The sequence below is a fragment of the Ostrinia nubilalis genome, chromosome 3 (genome assembly GCF_963855985.1).
Source record: "Ostrinia nubilalis chromosome 3, ilOstNubi1.1, whole genome shotgun sequence".
NCBI classification, from domain to species: domain Eukaryota; kingdom Metazoa; phylum Arthropoda; class Insecta; order Lepidoptera; family Crambidae; genus Ostrinia; species Ostrinia nubilalis.
Window position 1 is genome coordinate 17,741,746 of NC_087090.1, and position 21,452 is coordinate 17,763,197.

Sequence of the window (21,452 nt, forward strand, 5' to 3'; positions counted from 1 at the left end):
AACTGCCAGTAATTCTGCATGCCCTGCCTATTGCCACTTCAGTTCAGCTTGCTAATACGTCGAGCTATGTCCGTGACTTTAGTTTGTTTACGGATTTAGGCTGGGTTGCACCATCTTATTTTTACTTTAACAGACGTCGAAAATCTGTCAAACTCCATACAATAAACTCCGATGATCGTGAAAGTTACGGTCACAAAAATAAATGAACTCTTTAATTTAGGAATAAAAGCAACAAACCTCATGATTAACATTGCAGTGCGCGGCATGCCCGTGGCATAAACAACGCGCAGCCAACGTGAGCGCGCGCACAGTGTAGTACTGCTGGCGCGCGGACGCCGCGTGCGCAGCGCGGAATGACACACGCACGCGCCGCGCCGCCACGCCCTCGCCCAGGCCCACGTGCATCTGGGAACATAGAATAAATCCCAAAGTGTCAATAATAATTGTTAGTTTTGAGAAGAAGAATTTTAATTCCCGTTAATCCCTTGTCCACAGCTGGATAAAGGTTTTCCCCAACTCCCCAAGGATCCGAACCTCGGCTCTCGGTTCGGCCAGTCCAACACCTTCTGCACCATTCGGCTATAATGTCGCACAAACTTCAGCTTCATTGGTAAGTCATGTGCTACTACATTAAATGCGCACAGCCAAGGAGTGGTATTACTGGTGAACCTATGAATCCAATATGACAAAAAAACTCAAAAATTAATACTCATCCAAACGTGAAAGAGCCTAACAAAGTAACAAATCATCAACATATTTTATCAAACGAAATTGAATGATTGCTATTAGTGACTCATTGATTGAGAAAGATTTATCGACTATCTATCTATGACTGTGAGTCATATAGATGCAATATTGATTTTCTAATACATTAACGTATAAAACTAACAACTTATCATCAACCCACCTCCCCACTCTCAAGTGGCTTCTGACTCACGAACTGCGTGGAGCAGGCTGGCTTATCAGCTCTGTTGATCCTCTTGGCCGCTCTTTTCCACTTGGTGCCCCTCGCTTTCCGTCTTCGTCTCTCTGGCCTGAGGTCCCAGAGCTTCCGGCAGTGGTCCCGGTCCCCGAAGGCGCGGACCAGGCGCCAGTCCTCGTTGGTCTCCGAGGGGGAAACCTCAAGGGACCACGCAAAGGGGCGGGGGGAGGGACCCGCTTTGATGATGACGTGGAGGAGCTCCATTTTCTGAAAAAGGGAAAATGGAAATTAGATCTAATTGTTCGGTATTGATTCACTAAAAGTTAATCTTTAGCTTGTTCGTCTACCTAGTAAAATAATTTAGAGAGGCTACAATGAGTAAAAATCCCTATCAGAGAGTATCAGCATCTCAAACAAAACGAATAATTTTCCTTCGTAACTTGACATTTTCAGGTCCTTGACATTTACTTTCACGCTGATAGTAACATATTTTATCTCCCAAAATAATCTATCGTAGATAATATTGATGAAAGTTTACACGTTTGATCAACGATGAATCACCTTACAATAATGTAATCAACATAGAGATACAATTTGAATATCTGTCGGTGGTAAACTCATTCATTTATTTACTTGGTTTCTGAGCAGAGCAAGACCGACATTTATCCTAAAAAGGAACTAAGAAATCGAAATCATCCATCCGTAGAGCACGTTAAAAATAGCATATGTACCCAGGCTGCAACAAGAAAGGTGTGACATTCGTTAAGCACAGTGCTATTAAGCGCTGATAAATCAAACTTCTCGCCTGCTGTTTTGTATGTATCCTAAAATCGCTAATTTGTCCGTACCAGCGCGGGCGCACGCTAACAAACAACAAGGCTGCGCGCGATAACGACCTAACATATTTCAAATCGTCAGCGTCCATTCCCGGTGGGGCAAAAACTGCGCCCGCGCGGATGGCTCGCGTGCTAGCCAGTAGGGTTGTTACGCCGGAGATATGGTAAAAGTCAAATAAGGTCTGAGCCTGAGGATATGACTGAACTTGCGTTCAGGGGTGACCCTTTCAAACATTGATTTCTATTGTGGCGTTCACGGTCACAAAAATGTGACAGCTACTGAATGGTCTCCATGTTGAGAACCGAAGAAAAGCGGAACGGACTAAATCTCGGAAAATGTAGTGTAGGATGCCCCCCAGCTCAATAAACTTAGCTGGCAGTGGCTGGATGAAATAAATATGTGTTACTCGGCGCTCCTTGGCTTCCGTACAGCAATTGCTGATGATGAGGATTAGAAACTTGATATGTAAGGTGCAGCAGTGTCTGAATGCAAAAAAATTGGAGAGCATGTTCTTTTGGTGCTGCTTGACTACGACCAACAACAACGTAGCTTGATATTTTGTAGCAGCAACTTTTAAACCTACAGGTCTGGAGAACTGGTTCTACTATTTTGAATTACAATGACAATAGTTGACGTCGTTTCAATAACTTTGAAATTTTGAAGTCAATAAAGTAGAATCTTATACAAATATCACCCTAGAACTGTGAATACACCATAACTGCATCAGCAGCAGCCCTGACACGGCTCGTTAGGCGCGCCATACATGGCGCAGATCGCATCGTGCGCTGCGCCGCTTCTTGCGAGCGCTGCTTTTGGACGCGACCATGCACTCCTGTTCAATTAGGTACCTACCAACATGGACGGCTGTTTACAAAACTATCGTGTAACATTGTTATTGGAGTAGTAGACGAGACGTTCTCGAATAGTTCTCATTAAATGTGTAAAGCATTATTAACTTTTAAAACACGTATGTCATCAATTTTTACCATGAACGTACAAATTGATGACATATTCGTAGAGACGCAAATCACGTTGTTTTGGGACCTATACAAAAACGAGTAGGTGCTATGAGTAGCTAGAAGAAATATGTTTCTTTTAGTGTTGAAATGTCTCGCCTGATCCTGATTTCAAGTTTCTTTACCTTATGTGTTGTAAATGTGTAAACATACTCATAACTAGGTGTGATATTGTCTTTCTCTGCATTCTTCAACTTTATGTTCCTTGTTATTATCTTGGACGTCACAAAGTGGAGAGCTACAAGTAATAAGAAGCTCTTGTAATGATTGACGCCAAAATTATATAATTTAATTAATATAAGGGTACACAAATAAGTATGGAATAAAATTGACACATAAAAAAAAGGTATCTCCTCGTGTCACATGGTATTGAGTACGGCCTAACCAAAATATTGTAAAAATAAACTAAGTAGAAGGATAAGATAGTCTTCTAATATTTGTCATGTGGACGACACGCCCCGCAATCTTATCAGAGCAAGCAAATTATCGCAATCTACTCACTGAAAGGCGCTCAAAGCCAGCAGCCATCTAAAAACAATAGCTGACCCATTTTATCTACAGAAGTCCCACCTTCACTATCTGCATTATCACTTGATAATACTTCAGTCTGTCGCGGAATAGCGTTCAGCTCGCACATGCCCATGTGAACCGTAAAAATGTCGAAGAAGGAAATTCCTCAGACTCATAATCCCAGCTCGCTGCAAGAGCTGAGGATAGACAACCTGAATAAGCCGAGGAGGCACAGCATGCAGCCTCCGATGCTGGAGAAAGGGCGGCTGCCCAAAGTGTCCAGCAAGAGCAACGACTTTGTGTACGTGAACACGGCGTATGCCGGCAGTTTGAGCAGTGTCAGGGAGAACCCGGCTCCTGTGGCTCCCACCAGGTTGGTAGCTTGGTAGTGATGTGAAAGTGAAATCTGCTTCCACCATATGTGAACACAACCCTAGTTTTAGGCTACACGGTCAATATAGGTTGGTAGGAACGGTTCTACGAACGTAAGATGCCTTAAAGTGAAGTGCAGGTTGGGTAACAGTGTGTGGTAAAAGTTTGGTGACTAGGATAAGAGTGTCATAATGAGAGAAAACAATGGACAAGATTGTAACAATGGATTGGTTTTATTAATACGGATAACAGTGCCTTAGATTAGATTTTACATAATGACTTTCTGTTTCACGTGATGGCACCAATTGCCTTCAGTAATGAGCTAAGCTAATGCTTGTAAATCTCGATTCGGCAGTGCAAAGCTGCAACCATTAAGCTGTTGTACTGCTAAACTAAATTTCAATTTTTAGTTCAGATTCTGGTCTATATCCTATTAGACTAAGAGCTAGTGAACGCCAGACCTACGTCATTTTATAAAAGCTGAAAGTTTGTCAGCGTATGCTCCCAATACAGGATAGAATGTTGGTGAATCATGAAGTTTGGGTCATCGTGGCTTTGGCAGCTATCTTAAAAAAACTGTCTTGCAAGGAGTTGGAACTGTCAAAACTGTCTGGTTGATGAGGAAACTACTTCTAATTATTGCTCTAATATTTTATATAAAAATCAGCTTTTATACCAACTCTTAGTCTATTATCCATATCTTTCTGAAATGGTTAAAATTAACTTCAAGCTTGAATAATTATTTTCTTTCTCTACTTTCTTTGACATTACTTTGTGTTGAAAGTTGTTATCTTGGACGTTACAAGTGGATTTGTTGTTGAAGAAGCAATCGACGCCTATTGTGATGTATCATTGCAATCATTGTATTGATGACAACCACAAAGCTGAATCGTCTTGGGTTCTATTCCCAGTTGTGTCATTTTTCTTATCACGTATGTTGTAGCTACGTCACACTTTTTAGGTCGTCTGATAACGACTAGAATAGATCATTAACCTCAGTTTGGCAAAAATAAATCTAAAATTTTTCATACAAGTAAAGCGTAGTTGATGTAACAACTGCATTCTAAGGTACTTAACAAATAAAGTACCTATGATTACGTCACTTACAGGGGAGCGATAGATAACCCGCAAACATACTACAAGCTTTCAATAAAGGTTGAACATTATCTGACTGCCCGATATTATTATCTTATCAGATTAGTGGCACAGTGCGTAACCTAAACAGTATATCAAATTCGTAAAAAATATCCCTACAAAGAAGAGAAGCTAGAACTTCATATTTTAAAAAATCAAGTAATTCCCACTGATGTCAAGAGCAAGCTTATATGCAATTATTTTAAACTAGCTTTCCGCCCGCGGCTTCGCCCGCCTGGAATTTTGTCTGTCACAGAAAAACATTAACACGCGCGTTCCTGTTTTAAAAACTGGGATAAAAACTATCGTATGTCCTTTCCCGGGACACAAACTATCTCTATGCCAAATTTCATCAAAATCATTATTCTTTCCAGCGTCATCAGAGAGCAGTACTGGGCCTGCTCCAAGTGGCCTCACACCCAACGAATCCTGGCCATCACGGTGGGCGTCCTCGTAGGAGCAGTCATCGGGCTGGCCATCACCATCGTCCTGACGGGCAAGGAGCCCGACGACCTCATGAACAACATCTTCCAGACCAGATCTGCACCAGACTAAAGCACCTTTATAGGTTTGGTTAACAATTCTAGAGCTTGCACCGACTTTATGGTCTTAAGTTTGTGAATATTTTGATTGTTTATAAGGTGTGGGTTACAATTGTTTACTAGTGTGCTTTAAGGCGAAGTCGGGTCAATAAAATGATCTCATGATGAGAGCATAAACTTTTTACTTATAGACAATCGGAGTTTGCGAGACGAGTTAGTTTTAATTTAGATTTATGTTAAACGTTTAAACAATTCGCTAAAATAATGTTTTGTATATCTGAAAGTGTTGTGAATGCTTATACTAAAACGTTTGTTTTTATTTGTATAGAGAACAATAGTGTCTAGACAAACCTAAAGAGGATTTAGGACGCTATTTGGATCAAATATGTAATTGCTCAATAATGAATAATAAATAAATAAATAAATAAATAAATAATTAATAAACTAAGATAAGGTCAGTTATTCTTTGTGATTGATTTACGTAATAAGTATATCTAGTAAGAGGTAAGAAATCGTTTTTACCTTTAATGATGATTTACTTTGATAAAATAAAAGCAAGCAAGAGATTATACGATCAGTTGTCTTTGTGGTTAAAGTCAGATTTGATAATATAATAAGCTTTTCAAACCAATTTTCCGGAAAATATTTAGTTAAATATAAAGCTTTTAAGTTCAAAGATATGTTTGCTTTATTGTACCAAGAAATACCTCTTAACATCGCCATTGTAAGACTTGAGGTAAGACGACACTATCATTTTTAGTAGCATAGCAAAAGTCTGTTTTGAATTTTTATGTTGAGTTGAGTGTTTTTTTTACACATGCTCGTGATTTCTTGTTTTATGAAAGTTAGGTAGATATTTTTTAAAAATTTCGCCTGAAAGTCAGTCTTCAATAAAGGGCAGATTGTCATATTCGTAGACTCTCTAGACTTAAGTTATTAATTTCATTGTGCGTCATTTGTGACTCACATGTATAATTTCCTAATTATTTTGTGTTTTACTTCAAAATTACTTAGGTAGGGACTTTCAATATTTAATGGATTTTAAATAAAATGTGTATGAAGTTACACTGAAATCAAATAAACCATAAAGCATAAAGTTTATCAATACCATTCGGGTTAGAGCCTCATTCAGTATTCAAAGTGGTAATAATAATATCATCACCGCCAAATGTAACAGTCATAAGTTTATTTTATAAGTACGTAGATTAGTTTTACACTAAAAACCAGTTATTTTTATATAGGATGTAAATATTTGTACAACAGTTTAGTCAAAAGCATTTAAATACAATATTTCAATGAGTAATGCTGTATTTTCTTTTATCGCAAAAAGATACGCCTTGATACGCAACTTAACGATAAGATAATTTGTAATGATGTTTGTCAATTCTAAGGCAATATTGCGGATTTTACGCTATTCAAATAAATAAACTTACGGCATATAATAAAATTAATTAATTAGGGTATATAATTAACTTTTCGCAAACACATCAAAGTAACGAAGCATTTCGGCATTGGTAGAACTTTTAGGCTTAGAACTTAGAACACTTAGACTAGGTTGCACCATCTTACTTTATTAACTTTGACAAACGTCAAAAATCTGTCAAACTCCATACAAAAAACACCGGTTAACGTTATAGTTACGGTCAAAGTTAGGTGGTGCAACTCAGCCTTAGACTTAGGCTGGGTTGTACCATCTCACTTTAACAAACGTCAAAAGTCTATCAAACTCCAAACAAAACACATCGGTTATAATTATAGTAACGGTTAAAGTAAGGCGGTGCAATATACCATGTTATTTTGTGACACGGCTGCTTGCTGCCGCTTCCTTATGATAAAAATCGGAAGAAATTAGATGCTGATATGGACCCCAAGCACCCATGCACCTATCGTGTACTTAGATTATTTTGATAGGTATATGTCCATCGATTATGTATCTATGGCAGAGACAAATCTACCTTCTTCCGAAGATAAGAGAGAAGATAGCAACTGTTATCGACAGAATTTTAGTCTTCGTAATACCAATTTTGATGGTGCAACTGCTAAAGGATCCTTTAGTGACCTACTTTTGTAGTATATTAGTTAACCAAGTAATACAAGGCAATTAGTGATTGGTGTAAAAGTTGAAACTGTCATAAATAAACAATATTTTGGTATGCGGATAAAATCCTTGATCTCAATTGATAATATTGTTTTTACTTTGATTGTTAATTTTTAATATCAATGCAAGTACAGTTCTCGTCGCATCAGGCTCTACATTTTTGTTGTAATATCATCTGTGTTACAACTGCATAAGGTACCACAGTTTTAACGTCTTGATGTGCCATCGTCTGTGCACTTATCTTCCTTTTGCAAATCTGATTAGATATTTGGGTTCTTGGTATAGTTTTGTAAGTCCCCCTTATCAACTCGTGGCCTTTTTGGAGTAGATTTATCTTATGCTACGGAGTTATAGGCTTTTTATAAAATTTTCAAACATTTCTTTCAATGTTTTGCAAGCTCCAGTGGTGCTTGGTGCTTGAAAGTTGATAAAACTAAAATAAGTCGGAAGAAAAACTTTGAATCGGTAACGAATAGTTTTCCTGTGCCGAACCTGGGACTCCTCACTAGGAATAAACTAAGTTTAAGTATCCCTATCTGTGTTTTCTAAGTAAATCTTAAATATTTAACATTCTAAACCATAAATAACCTTATTTCACTATTCAAAGTCAAAGCTCTTTCCATTAATCGTGACCGATTAAATGATACTTTTGATAAAACTTTGTGATAAAAAAAAAACAAATTATCATATTAGTGTCATTACGTAGTTGGATTAAGGATTAGACATATTAAGATATTGATATCTTAATGATTGCAATCGTCGTTATAATTGCAGGATTCAATTCCCGGTCATAACAATTAGGAAAAGTTATGTATACAAAAATATCTATATTAAGTATAATTACATTTAGCGGTTACCCATGACTACAACCGAATAAATAAGGAACAAATGTTCAACGATCTTCAACGATCTAAATGTTGGCAAAACCCCGACCAGTATTTCACGAAAGGCTTGCTTTCTGCTTGGAGCTCTGTCATAATGTATGTAAAAAGATTAATCGTCACAAGACTCTTATTACCATTAATTAGGTAATTAGTCGGGGTTTTACAGCAAAAATATTTAATCAACATGATCCTATTATGATAGAGAAAACCTACAAAGTTTACAAAATCCGCGGCACCGTGGCTTTTTTAAATTACATTTTTTAATTTTTTGAGTGTGTAACTCGCGAAATTGTATTTATTTTAAAACAAACACTCCAAAATCTCGTAGTTTATTTTTCAAGACAGATAACTGAAAAAGTTTAATCGTAGTTTATTTCCATACAATGTAAAATGCACTGCGCATTTTTCACTTAAGACAGACATAATTTAATATTTATTTGTTTTATAATTAACATTCATTATAAACTTCATGAGTGTATAAAATAAACCCAGATGTTTTATTTCGTCCAGATTACCGTTATCACGTAAGTACTTTTCAGACGTATCCTGATAAGAAATGAAATATTGTTTACAGGTTTTTCTTATCTTATCAAAATACCTTGCTGAAAAAACAAACTTAAAATTTTGCGAGCTGTACTAATTTATTAATAGGTATACTTATTACATTACTAGCTCCTGGCAGCTGCTTGGCCTGTGTGGACTACTAAGTAACAGTCAAATAATCTTACTAATATCATAAATGCGAAAGTTTGTGTGGATGTCTGGATGTTTGTTATTCTTTCACGCAAAAACTACTGAACGGATTTTGATGACACTTTACAGTATTATTGTTTATAACCCAGAATAACATATAGGCTATAATTTATGACGATCTGTGACAAACTAAATTTCACGCGGGTGAAGCCGCGGGCAAAAGCTAGTATTATAAGTAGGTCATAATTTTCATATCTCTATAACCCTTAATAATGCTACCAAAGATGTTTGTTTAAGCGATAAAGGTTACCTGCTTAATCTTTTCAGCTCTATATTTTCAAAATTAATTAAAAGTAGGTACATATTTTTTGCGTGGATATAAACAAAGATAATATAAAACATTGTAAAAGTGCTACAACAATCTTCAACCTACAAACTTTATCTTCATTAATGAATTCATTTATCCAGTATTATTAACACGGTTCTCACCCAATCAAAAAGTAGGTTCAGTTGATCGCGATATCTCAATTCGAGCTTATCTTGAGAGGTTGGTCTTCGTTTGCGTAAATATAATAAGTCAATGTGAAACTGTGAACTCCGTCATTTTGTAATTTAACGCGTGAGACTGTAAACTAGCAGGGTAGATGATAATCTGACGAAATTCACAATTTTACGGTGACATAGGTACCTATACAAATAAATGTAAAGTCACTCTACTGATACTGTTACCATTTTGTTATCACTTTCCCTGTTGTGTTCATATTGATAAAGTATTAGAATATCGATGACTTGGATATTACAATCGTATGTACAGTCGCGGAATGAAAAGGTTCGTCACCTTAATGTCGGTTTTCGCTTGCACTATAAGAGTCAAACCTGCCAACATAACCGTGCAAGAAACATTGCTGCTAACATTTAGATAAATATGACGTTTGCTAACGAATAAGGTTTTGCTTGTTTATTTTTCTATCCCATCAGTGCAATGTTACAAAATGTAGTTTTTTTATTTAATAGATAATGGCAGGTTGAACCAACAAGAAGGTTTTAGTTTATCAATCATAATAATCTTCTTGGCAAGTTAAATCGTCAAACAACTTTGATCTGAATAATTTTGAACTTTACTGACGAACAGTTAAAGATTATTTTCTCTAACTCGAGATTATTCTGTAACATAATTTCAAAAGGTAATATGTGCTCGCGATTCGTTGAAGGAATCAATTTGAAAACTGACGAACCTTTTCATTCCGTGACTGTACATTAGATTACTTTGTATCTTTAAGTACGTACAAATAGATTGGAGTAAAGTACCTCCTAGTTATAAGCTTTTACATTAAAATGTGATAGAAAAGAACGGTTACTAATGAATGTACTCTTATTTAAATTTTGAAATTAGTGTTTCAGTGCAAAAATACATCTTTTTCTAAAATGCAAGAGTCATAAGGTCTGACATAATAAAATAAGAAATCACAACTTTTATCACGTTAATATTTGAGTATTTGTTTTATCATACAAGACAAAAAGTAGTAATGAGGATCTGATCTCTTCTTCATCACCCAAAAACTTGTGGTAAAATTTTTAAAGAAGCTTTTTCAATGCTAAAGCTATTGCACAATATCACACAGACTGTCATTTATCAAAAAACCATGAAGGCAAAGGCACGGGCAAAAGCTTAATACATAAAAAAAGGCGGTATATCACCTGATGGTGTGAAGATGGGGTCAAGCGTATAACTCTTAACATACACGTATTCCGACACCCCGATTATGTGATGATTATAAGGTACAGTGCGTTACGTTAATCGAGTCATGGGAACAATTTAATTCGCTCCTAAGGGCCATTCATCAAGCAGATAAGATCCGGCGCAGGCGCAGCTCAGCTTCGGCAGTCGTAATTGAAGCACGCCCCGACTTTACGACTTGACAAGTACACTCGTGTACATTTATCAAAATTTTAAGCACAGATGATGCAGTAGCTACAGTCAGCGGGGAAAAATAGAAGAGAAAATACTCGTAAAGTAAGTAAGCGTAGTCAAAAGGACATCCACTGCTGAACATACGCCTCCCCCAATGATTTCGACATGACCTGGTTGGTAGCCGCCTGCATCCAGAGCCTTCCTTAATCTATCAAAAGCTTAGGTATAGTCCAGCTAAATCCCCTAGCGCAATTTGAGCCCTCAAGCTGGTAACATTATCACTATCCTTTTTTCGAAAAATACGTATTGTTAATTAATAAGTATAAAATGCTACGAAATAGGTTTTATCAGTTATTAAATTCGTCACATTTCATCAGTTATTTTTATAACCGTCCGATATTATCTTTTATTGTATGTACGATAATATTTTTAAACGGAGTGTACGCATTATTTAATACTTTCACACGTTGACATCTTGCATCTTTTAAGCGCCAAAAAAAATCATTATCACTTCTATTGCCATGGCTTTATTAAAGTTGAAAGTAGCGAATATTTGTTGAGATTCGCAAGGGCATCGATATGGCCCGAATTCTCAGCGTCACTTCACAGTGAAGGTGGTCACAGTAAGCCTACCTATATCATGAAACCTGTGCTGATATTGTTTTTGGTTTGTATCATTTTAGCAATTATAACCGATACATATCAATATTGTCTCATTGATCGTACCTATTCATTGAGTCATCAATGCAATCAATATTGATATCCATCAATCAAGCTATAAATAAATAAAAGATAAAATTGATGCAATACCTGATTGTTTTATTACCGTGAGCACATGCTTCTTGCATAATAAGTAATGTGAACAATTTATTGCCCAATTACACTATGTACTTAATCATTTCAGCCAATTGAATGCTGCTGGAACTGAGTCTCCAAGAAGCGTCACAGAGGATAATCTGTCACTTTTAGAGTATAGGCCCATCGAGGTAGGAGTCTTCCGAGACGTGGTTTCCAAATCTAGAACCTGTTTACTCCACTAATATTGCTCTATCACATGATTATCATCATAAAATCTTTTCCACTTTCTATCACTCACTTTGGATTGGAGGGAAGTCGAACTCCTACTAAGTATTTTCTTCTGATTAATTTCTTTGCGGGTCCAACGGCGGTTTAACTTTCCCCGGGACATAGTTGCCTTTCATTGCTTGATTTTCTATTGGCGGTTGTAGTTTTGGCTACAGAGAAGTTGCAGCGGTAGGAACGAGAGGTGGCGTAATGATTGAGTTTCTTGCGCGCTGCTTCTTCTCAGCACTGGCCCATTTATTGGTTTAATATTGGGACGTGTAAAAGTGGTTTTTAAAAGTCTAGTTATAAGAATAAAAACATTTTATGAATTTTATTACTTCTAAACTCATCATGTGAGGCAATGTCATTTGAAACACGTTCTGTGCAAAGCGGTCCTTCTGTTCAGCGATTCTATTATATTGTTGCAGTCCGATAAGGATCGCGGTAGTTAATTTGCTTAAGCTTTTTCGCTCAGCGGAGTGTTGCGACACGTGAGGTCGTAATTAACCACGCTTTTAATTGCAATCCAGAAATTGCTAACTGTTCTTTTGGGAGCACACGTCTGTCATGTCCAGTTAAAATTCCTTTACTTTGGTTAATGGGTATCGTTTACTTGATATTCGTTTACGGTTAAGTTTATTGATTGCTTTTTAAAGATATCTCATGGAAATACCGAACTCATTAAACATTTTAAAAGCAAATAATCACTGCTATCAGCAGGGAGACGAATCGCAAGGTTTCCTCCGCTTTGGAATTTATAAAGATCTTAATATGAAACAAATATTTTCCGAGTCAAATATCATCATCAACATTTTAAATGACACAATAAAAATTACGTATTACGAATCCACTCTTCCTGTGTAGTCCTAGATGAGCGACGGGACGCAATTCTTATAGAGCAACGCGACGCTATGCTATGCGAGGTAATGCGACCAATATTTCACGCAAAGTGTGAACTACACGGCTACATAATATGCTATTTTAATTGATCTTTTCTAAATAAAACTTTCATAAAAAAATCCTCAAAAAGTCCTCAAAATCACCTTGCATCATGGTCACCCTACAATAAATGATTTAGCCGGCGCCCCGCGGCTCCATTACGTTGTCCAGCGGCATAATGGCGCAGATCTCTATCGCGCATTATCTCGAGCCTCTTCGGGCTCAACCACTTCTATTGTTAGGCATTTTTCAGGATAAACCTGCTACGAGCCTTCTAATTTACAAAGTAATACGTTTTACATTTGTGAATGGTATTGTCTGGTAAGAAACTTATGTATGTACGAGTTATATGGCTTACGTTGTATCTATGTGAGCTATGTATTTTTGCTGAAAGTATCGTTAACACATAAATATAGGTTTTTAAATCATTTTAACTGAAAGTTAAGAGGTAAAAATCTTAGATGGAGTTCCTCTAGATCCATATCTAAGATAAGGATAAGGATGCGAAGACTAGTCAAATCCACTCGAAAATCTAAAATATTTTTCGGGATGATTTCGATTGCATAAAATCGTCTCTCGAGTCTCGAGAAAATTTAATTTGAATGTCGTAAATGTCCAAGAATTAATTACTTTTATAAGACAGCAGTTAATGCAATCTTGCAAAATGCCAAGTAACTCATGTGATGGGAAACATTTAGCAAAGTGTTTCGTAATCCTACAAGAAACTAAGTAATCGTTTAGCCATTTTAAGTGGAGATACTGTCATGTTTAACCTGTCGCGCTGTGACTTATCTCTAAAGACTGTAAGATCATTATTCTCGTAGGCCGATGTGAAAAAACTAAGCGGAGCTAGTGAACGAGCAAAGTATAGAAATAACTATTACCTACCTTTGTTTTAAGTATTAAATTAGCGAGCTGCAAATTGGTTTGCCATTTGATGGCTGGAAAAGAGAGACCAATAATTAATAATTTAAAAATAAAGTTACCAGTAGGTATGACGATTTAGCTTGTAGTTATACATATGTATGTATAACTACAACCTAAATCGACTATAAGTACAAGTAATGTATAACTACAAGCTAAATCGACGACTACATGTAAGCGAAGCAATATTACGATAATCAAGAGTGGAAGGCAGGTGAATTTTGTGAATAACTGGTAGGACTGCCACTTAGTAACCATCTCTACCATAAAGAAGATTAGATAGTGAGTACTTGAAAACAAAAATTAGTAACAAAACACATTAAATAGATTTATCGTAATAAAGTTTCAGACGGTCTCACACAGCGCTGTTGGGCAACCATAAGACAGAAGTACTTGTAAGTGATTTTTAGTGTCCAAATCGTGTGGCTACTTCCACGTCTTTTCCGTGCCTCCAGAAAGCTCATAGAACATAATTTATTGAACAACCCCGTATCGGGATCAACGAGTTATCGGAGGAACTAAGTGGCGGGACTACTTTTTACATTTTTTTTTTGTAGTTTTTAACCATTTATGTCGTGCTGCGCGATGTAAGTAAAAAAATAAAGATACCCTATCTCTATTATGAAGTTTATAAATTATACATGAGCATTGACAACAATGAAATGAGTTTTCAAACAAGTTTAGACCACACAGATTTATTTTTTATTTTAGTATGTATAATAATTTTAGTTACATCAATTACAAAGACAAGTCATTTTTCTAAAACAGAAACTAAGTATTCAGAATATAATTTTGATATCATTCATTCTTCCGGGTACGCCAGGGAAAGAGTAAGAGAAATATGGATTTTAATCTTTTCAACTAATTAAAACTGATGTTTCTAATTTTTTTATCTTCAGAGAACTTTTACTTGCACAATATAAATATCCTAAAAAAATCATCCCTGCAGCATGGTCACCCTACAGCGGCGCAGGCGCAGTATATTGCCGCGATAAGCGCGCCCAATAGTGCACCGCCCTTTGTCCGCTTATCACGCTCTAATAGCTTCCAGACAGATACGGTTATTGATGGGGAAGCCCTTACAAGCCGTAGGAAGAGCCTTAGGATCTCTAAGTACCTAAGTAGAAGCTTAAGCTGTTTTGTGGTTCCGGCTCAGACTTAGAAGAACTCGATTTGTTTGGCTAGACTTACATGAACTAACATTAACCTGAATAATGTAAGCTCTCTGAAAGACGTTTTTTATTGGAAGACATAAAAAGGCAGCATAATCACCTACTTCTTAAACTTGATTATTTGTCAAGCAAAGGCGTTTCTGCGCCCCACTGAGCTGCCTTGACTCAGTTAGAATTTAGCATAGAAATTGAAGGCGAAAATCTATGCGTATCGCCGTAGATAAGATACCAACAGGGTAACTATTTCGGAAAACTAAGTAGATAGAAATATTATCATTTTAAAATTCCAAGAGCTTAGAACAAAACAAACATTAAAAGCAATGAAAAAAATCATAATCCGATTTGAAAACCAACAATTTCGCGTGTGGTGTTTTAGCATCATTTAAATTGCATGCTACCCTGCCGATCCAGGTAGACATGTGACCTTATCTGACTAACAAAATAGTGTCTTTATTTGTCTACCCCACATTTAGGTACACCTGTGACCTCTGCCTTTTCTAATAGGGATGTTTCCTGGGTCAAAAAGCAAGAGTTTTAATTAGTCCGTCAGTTAACTTATCAAAAAATACTCTACACGTATTTTTCACTTTTTCAAACTAATGAAAATTTAAAGAGATAAAGCGCGCCAAAGTTCATAAGAAGAGGCCCGTGACGTCAATGCGTGCATAAAAGTTCCGCACGTTGTGACGTCGTGCGGAACTTCACCGCACCATAACTATGTAATTATTTGTTTGATTGACAAATAAAAATATGTGTCCAATATTTTTTGATATTAAACATGACGGACTAAAAAAATTTTTTTAGGAAACTAGCCTTTTTCACTAAAGCTGTGTGATGGCGATGGACACTGAGGCTCTATGAATAATAGATTCTCATAAATAATTGAGCATCTCGTGAAAGAGCGACCTGATTAAAGTCGCAGCTAGAAATCAATGAGGAAAAGCTATTTATTACGCTCTTCAATAGACGTCTGCAGACTGAAGTGATGATGCATGTTAATTCTGAGACATTACTTCATTATAAGTCATTTATTTTTAGCAAATGAAAAGCGGTTTTATTTCTTTGGCACGGCCTAAAGCCTAAACGGCTTGACCGATTTTAGCGTGAGAGGTGTCGTTAGATTCGTATTAATTGTGAGTGTGACACTGGCTATATTAAAATGAAAAAAAAAAATTTTAGGCGCCATAATGTCTCAAAAAAAATGATTATTATCTTTTTAGTTCATTTTTAAGCAGTTGGGTCTTTTGTTTCATGTTTTATGCATTTTTTCAATCTACTCAATACTCTGTGGAACTCCCTGTATTCAATTCTGACAAACCTAAAACATAAAAGCTTTTTCATCGCACTGAAAGGATGTGATTATGCATAAATTCGGCCTCACATCACCCGCGTCCATTAAGCCAGCGCACGCGCCGCCGCACGAATTGCACGCTTTTAAAACTAATAAATTCCAGCCAGGTGTTTTGTTAAAGTAATGAGGCGATTGAAAAAGGTTTAAGCAGGCATTTTAAAGGGTAATTAATTTACATACAAATTAAAATTTAAATTTACTTGAATATCTTGAACTTGAGCAGTAGTATGAAAAGTCTTCCTTCTACGTTGGTCTACTGGTTCTATAGCACTTTATAGAGCGTCTTAGATCATTTACAATCTACATAATTGCCATAATGAATTTCATTATTATTGTGCTATCATTATACTTTTACATAAAATATCCAGAATCATCTAGTTCGGGAGCTCTACCCCCAGGTTTTTGGAAACTGTTTTAACAGGTATAAATAATAAAAAATTGACAACTGGTATATTTATTGATCTGTCTAAGGCATTTGATCATGTATCACATCAACTACTAGCACAGAGGCTTGATATGATTGGTGTACGGGGACTCGTGTTGAAATGGATAATGTCATATACTAGTAATAGAAAACAATGTGTAGTTGTAGATACATTAAACAATAAAAATGAGATAATATCGTGCTCATCACAATATAAATATAACCAATGTGGTGTACCACAAGGTAGCGTATTAGGGCCAATTTTATTTATTATATACATCAATGACATTTTTAATGCAACTGGACATCATCAATGTATCGCATTTGCAGATGACATATCTATTACAGTAACCTCAAATAACATAGTGACAGAACATGAGAATGACGTAAATGCAACTATTAATGACATAATTAAATTTCTTGACATGCATAGTTTAAAAATTAATCTGACTAAAACAAAATATATACAATTTAATAAATATAAACATATTAATCTTGACATTAAATATAAAGATATAGACATTAATAAAGTAGATCAAATTAAATTTTTGGGAATAATAATTGACAAAGATCTTAATTGGAAAAACCATATAGATAGTATTTGTAGCCGTATCAATTCATTTGTATATGCTCTAAAGTGTGTCAGATCAGTCACTAATCTAGGTACGGCAATCACGGCCTACCATGCTTATGTGGGGTCTTTATTACGGTATGGACTATTGATATGGGGCAATAGCCCTCATATCAATAGAGCATTTATTGCTCAAAAAAAATGCCTTAGAGCAATGTATGGTGTTCCCCCGCGTACGTCCTGCCGTCCTCTATTTAGTCAGACGCAATTACTAACTCTGACTTCTCTTTACATATTTGACACATGTGTATTTGTTATGCAGAATAAGCACTTATTTAAACGGGCATGTGATTACTATCCAAGAAATAGTAGAGATGCAAACAGGTTGGTACTTCAGGTCACCCCAAAAACAGTGCAGTACAAAAATAGCTGTTTAATCATGTGTATTAAAATCTATAACAAAATACCCAAAGAATTTAGGACATTAAACATTTGTAATTTTAAGAAACATTTGAGTAAATGGTTGCTATCACTGACACTTTACGATTTAAAAGAGTTCTTTGACTTGCTGTAGTTTTGTTCTTCTTTAGAATCGTCGCTAATATTGTGGTGTTTCTAATTTAACTTTTGCATGCTAATAATTTTAGCTAAACATGTATAGTTCTCACTGTCTGTACCATCTTTATATACCATGTTTAATTGCAAATAAATGATTATGATTATTATGATTATTATGGAAAGTTCCATAACATCTCACATTTATGCTTTAGAAAAATAAGAAGGTAGATAAATTGAAGGAAGGTGTAAAACCGGTAACTAGAGTCGGCCAATTTTAGTGAACTTTCCTTCAACGCACACAAGATTTCGAGAAATAAATGTTCGGGCGCAGTCGGGTAAAAAAGGGTTAAGGTATTTGATTAAAAAGTCTCTATATTATTATTATGGTCTGACCTTTACCCACAACTGGCGTTCTCACCGCAATGGCACTCAGGCGCACTCGAAGTTCGAACAGGCATGATGGACGGCGTCCGCGCCGCTTATAAACCAATAGAGCTGTCAGTTCATGATTTGTTTGGCTATTAAGGGTTTAATCGTTCCCATTATGGACGTGTCCTGAATTCTTTTATTGAATACATTTTGACCATTTCATCCAATTGTAAGATGCCACTCTTCCTTTTGTTTGTTGGGTATACTTATTTAGAGTTTGACATAAAATCAGTGTTCCTTAATCAATATTTAAGCAGTTCACTCGATTTTTTATCGGCCGATATTTTAGTCGGGCAATTAATCAGTATGGACATGTATGGAAATGCGCATTACACCGATTGATTCTTCATACAAATTAGAATCGGGCCCAACTATCGGCCGACTAAAAATCGGTGCTCTGGCTTAATTTATAAAAATCATTTGCATGTTTATTTCTTACTTGAATACTTAGTATAGTTTCAATTCCACAAATTAATTCTAAATGTATTTAACTATGAAATTTTAAAGATTTATGGTTATAACACCACACGGCGCCAAACGGCCCTTGTCACTGACAAGCCCTAGAGCAAACTATTTCTGTAGTCCCAAAGATATTTGGATTGCCACTTTATCAATTATTCGAGTTGAAACTTGAGTAATTCCCGCGCACGCGCCGCTTGCGCCAGCGCATAACGCGGGAGCGAGGATTATGGCGCACGACGCGATCTAGGACGTATTTATAAACATATCTAAATGCTATGAACGAACAGGTATTATTTGTCAATTGTTTTATGTACAACAGGTCTTTATCAAAGTAAAAATTCATAAATCTATTTTTGCACCTGAAATATAACTTGTTTGTAAGGACCTAGGTACAAGGTGCTGTGAATGGAAATAATGTGAGCGATTGTTGATAAATAGTTATGAAATGAAAAATGTAGCGAAATAGTGTTAATTGAGTGTTATCACACTGAAGGACGTTACTTACTTTGGGCAAAGTCCGATCGACCGTCGATAAAAAGATAATATTTTTGCATCGCATCAGAACAGAAGTGATTGCAAATATTACGCGCATGAGTCACTGATAATATGACGTTACGACACTGTAGAAACTTAATCATAGCAACCGCTTACTCTAACATTCGATCAATTGAAAAAGAAGTGACAATATTTCAAGGTGTCAGCATCGAACTATAGATTCGAGGATCCCTGGTTCGATACCTGTCAACCTCTAGAGTCCAGCTTACCACAATAGTCCAGCCGTTAAAATATCGTGGTAAGCTGGACTATTGCATGAGCATGGTTTTTAATTAGCTTACCAATTAAATCTTTTTTAAATCTTTAGACAATTTCACACATCGCCAGCTAGCCCCAAAGTAAGCAACTTAATGCTTGTGTTATGGGTGCTAGCTTAACGGATATACTACTTATATACTTTTTTTTTTTTTAAATACATACATATTATACATAGTAACACCCAGACCCGTCACAGAAATTAAAATTCATCATTTCAATTTCTGCCCGGCCGGGAATCGAACCCGGGACCTCTTGGCATAGTAGCACGTTCTGAACCACTACACCAAACGGCCGACCGAATTAGCTAACTTAGGAATAGTAGATCAGCAAAGTCTAATGATTAAGCCATAGGGCAACTTTTCTTATTACCAGGGCAGGTACACATTATCAATGCGGGCCTTCGTCGCAAGACCTGCCGCAGTTCCATTACCATAAATATGGGGCCGGCAGTCACACTGTTGGCGCGCTGGTTACGGGCTCAATTAGTAATTTAGATTCGTTTGCATACTACAATCTAACATTATTTAGTTGCACTAATCTGCCACGATCGTGGACAAATGTGACAGGATAAGTGCTGAGTAAAATCAATAGCTATAAACGTAACAAGGTCTGCTAGAATTATACGAAAAGATCACCAGTTTATGTACCAATTTATTAACCCTTCTAGAACGATACTGAAAAAAAAACGTTTATTTATTAAAACATGTATCCCAGTTATAGAACCTACAGCTATACCTCACAAATCATCAAATCTTTAAAACTTACCAAAATGAGAACTTCTAAATGTCTAAATAGTTTAGGTACAGTGCTTTAAACATGTTCTAAAAAGTTCGAAAAATTCATGCCTGGAATATCTCAACCAGACTCGGCCAAAGATAAAGCTTATAATATCGTTAGATTCACATCCAAAATATCTGAGTTGGGCAGATAACACTCCCTAATTTAGCCTGACCACAGACAGTTCAAAGTGACTATAGGTTTGAGGAACGTAGGCATAGTCCAGGATCGTTCTTATTGAGAAAGGCATTTCTGAAAAACCATGTCTAGTTAAAAACTGGTAAATAGTGTAAAGTACTCACATCAGGCAGCGTGGCGACGAGCTCCACATTGCCGTAGTCCCCCTCAGCGAGGGTAGGGCTCTGCCACCAGGTGGATGGGTCGCCATCCACCGCGTGTGCCGCCGGGTGCCGCCGCGACTCCGGCCCGTCGGACCCCTCGCAAACATCGCAGACCACGCCTCGTCTGGGGGAAGGTAGTCAGGTTTAATGCGAAATATCAGCAGCTAAATTCCTCAAAACTCCTCTGGTTGAAAGAAGAGTACAGTAGCTTCTGCTGTGTAAATTCGTCAATTCCGGGTGCCGCCACGACTCCGGCCCCTCAGACCCCTCGCACACATCGCAGACTACGCCTCGTCTGGGGGAAGGTAATCAGGTTACATGGAATATCAGCAAATATAAGATCGTTTCATCCACCAAGAATCGCCCCACCATTCTTCCGCTAATGTTTGAGTGTTATCGGTACACGCTAAAATTATCCATGAGTGCACACGCACACGAACACTAAAATAATGACGCTCGGATTTCTCGGATCAAACTCTCCGCACCCCGCGCTTCCCTCGACCGAAAATTGGTGGGGCGCGTCTTCATGGAAGAAACGATCTTTAACATTAGAACCTCTTTCTGTTACACTGGGAGGACAGTAACTCCCCGTGGTGTTCTTTGGTCATTCATGATAAGCCACAGAAAGGTTTATAAGAAATGTGTTGTTTTCAACAGAACAAAACAGCTTTCTCCGTAATCTTCTGTGTCACAACAACAATAATGC

The 21,452-nt window shown here is 36.8% G+C and overlaps 2 protein-coding genes and 1 long non-coding RNA gene across 3 annotated transcripts in view; 1 reads left to right on the top strand and 2 right to left on the bottom strand.

Annotated features, from left to right (window-relative positions):
* LOC135088112 (uncharacterized) overlaps positions 1 to 10,349 on the bottom strand; it is a 111,313-nt gene extending 100,964 nt beyond the window's left edge. Inside the window, exon 1 of the long non-coding RNA XR_010260961.1 lies at positions 10,244 to 10,349. This is a non-coding gene — a long non-coding RNA (uncharacterized LOC135088112). The remainder of the gene's footprint in view (positions 1 to 10,243) is intronic.
* On the bottom strand, positions 217 to 20,785 carry LOC135087723 (laminin subunit alpha-2-like). Its single transcript, XM_063982490.1, has 3 exons — positions 20,708 to 20,785; positions 908 to 1,189; positions 217 to 405 (listed from the first exon to the last, which is right to left on the bottom strand). The coding sequence occupies exons 2-3, from the start codon at positions 1,184 to 1,186 to the stop codon at positions 217 to 219; spliced, it is 468 nt and encodes a 155-aa protein (XP_063838560.1). The 5' UTR covers positions 1,187 to 1,189; positions 20,708 to 20,785.
* LOC135088387 (uncharacterized) lies at positions 3,345 to 5,510 on the top strand. Its single transcript, XM_063983237.1, has 2 exons — positions 3,345 to 3,658; positions 5,166 to 5,510. Exons 1-2 carry the CDS (start codon positions 3,432 to 3,434, stop codon positions 5,344 to 5,346), a joined length of 408 nt encoding a protein of 135 aa, XP_063839307.1. The 5' UTR covers positions 3,345 to 3,431; the 3' UTR covers positions 5,347 to 5,510.
* Positions 20,786 to 21,452: the final 667 nt, after the last annotated feature.

Bases quoted from the DNA above. Each gene is read 5' to 3' on its own strand.
- LOC135088387 (XM_063983237.1), top strand. From the start codon at position 3,432: ATGTCGAAGAAGGAAATTCCTCAGACTCATAATCCCAGCTCGCTGCAA. The intron at 3,659-5,165 runs GTTGGTAGCTTG...TATTCTTTCCAG, and splicing joins GCTCCTGTGGCTCCCACCAG to CGTCATCAGAGAGCAGTACT.
- LOC135087723 (XM_063982490.1), bottom strand. From the start codon at position 1,186: ATGGAGCTCCTCCACGTCATCATCAAAGCGGGTCCCTCCCCCCGCCCC. The intron at 406-907 runs GTGGGTTGATGA...CTATGTTCCCAG, and splicing joins AGCCACTTGAGAGTGGGGAG to ATGCACGTGGGCCTGGGCGA.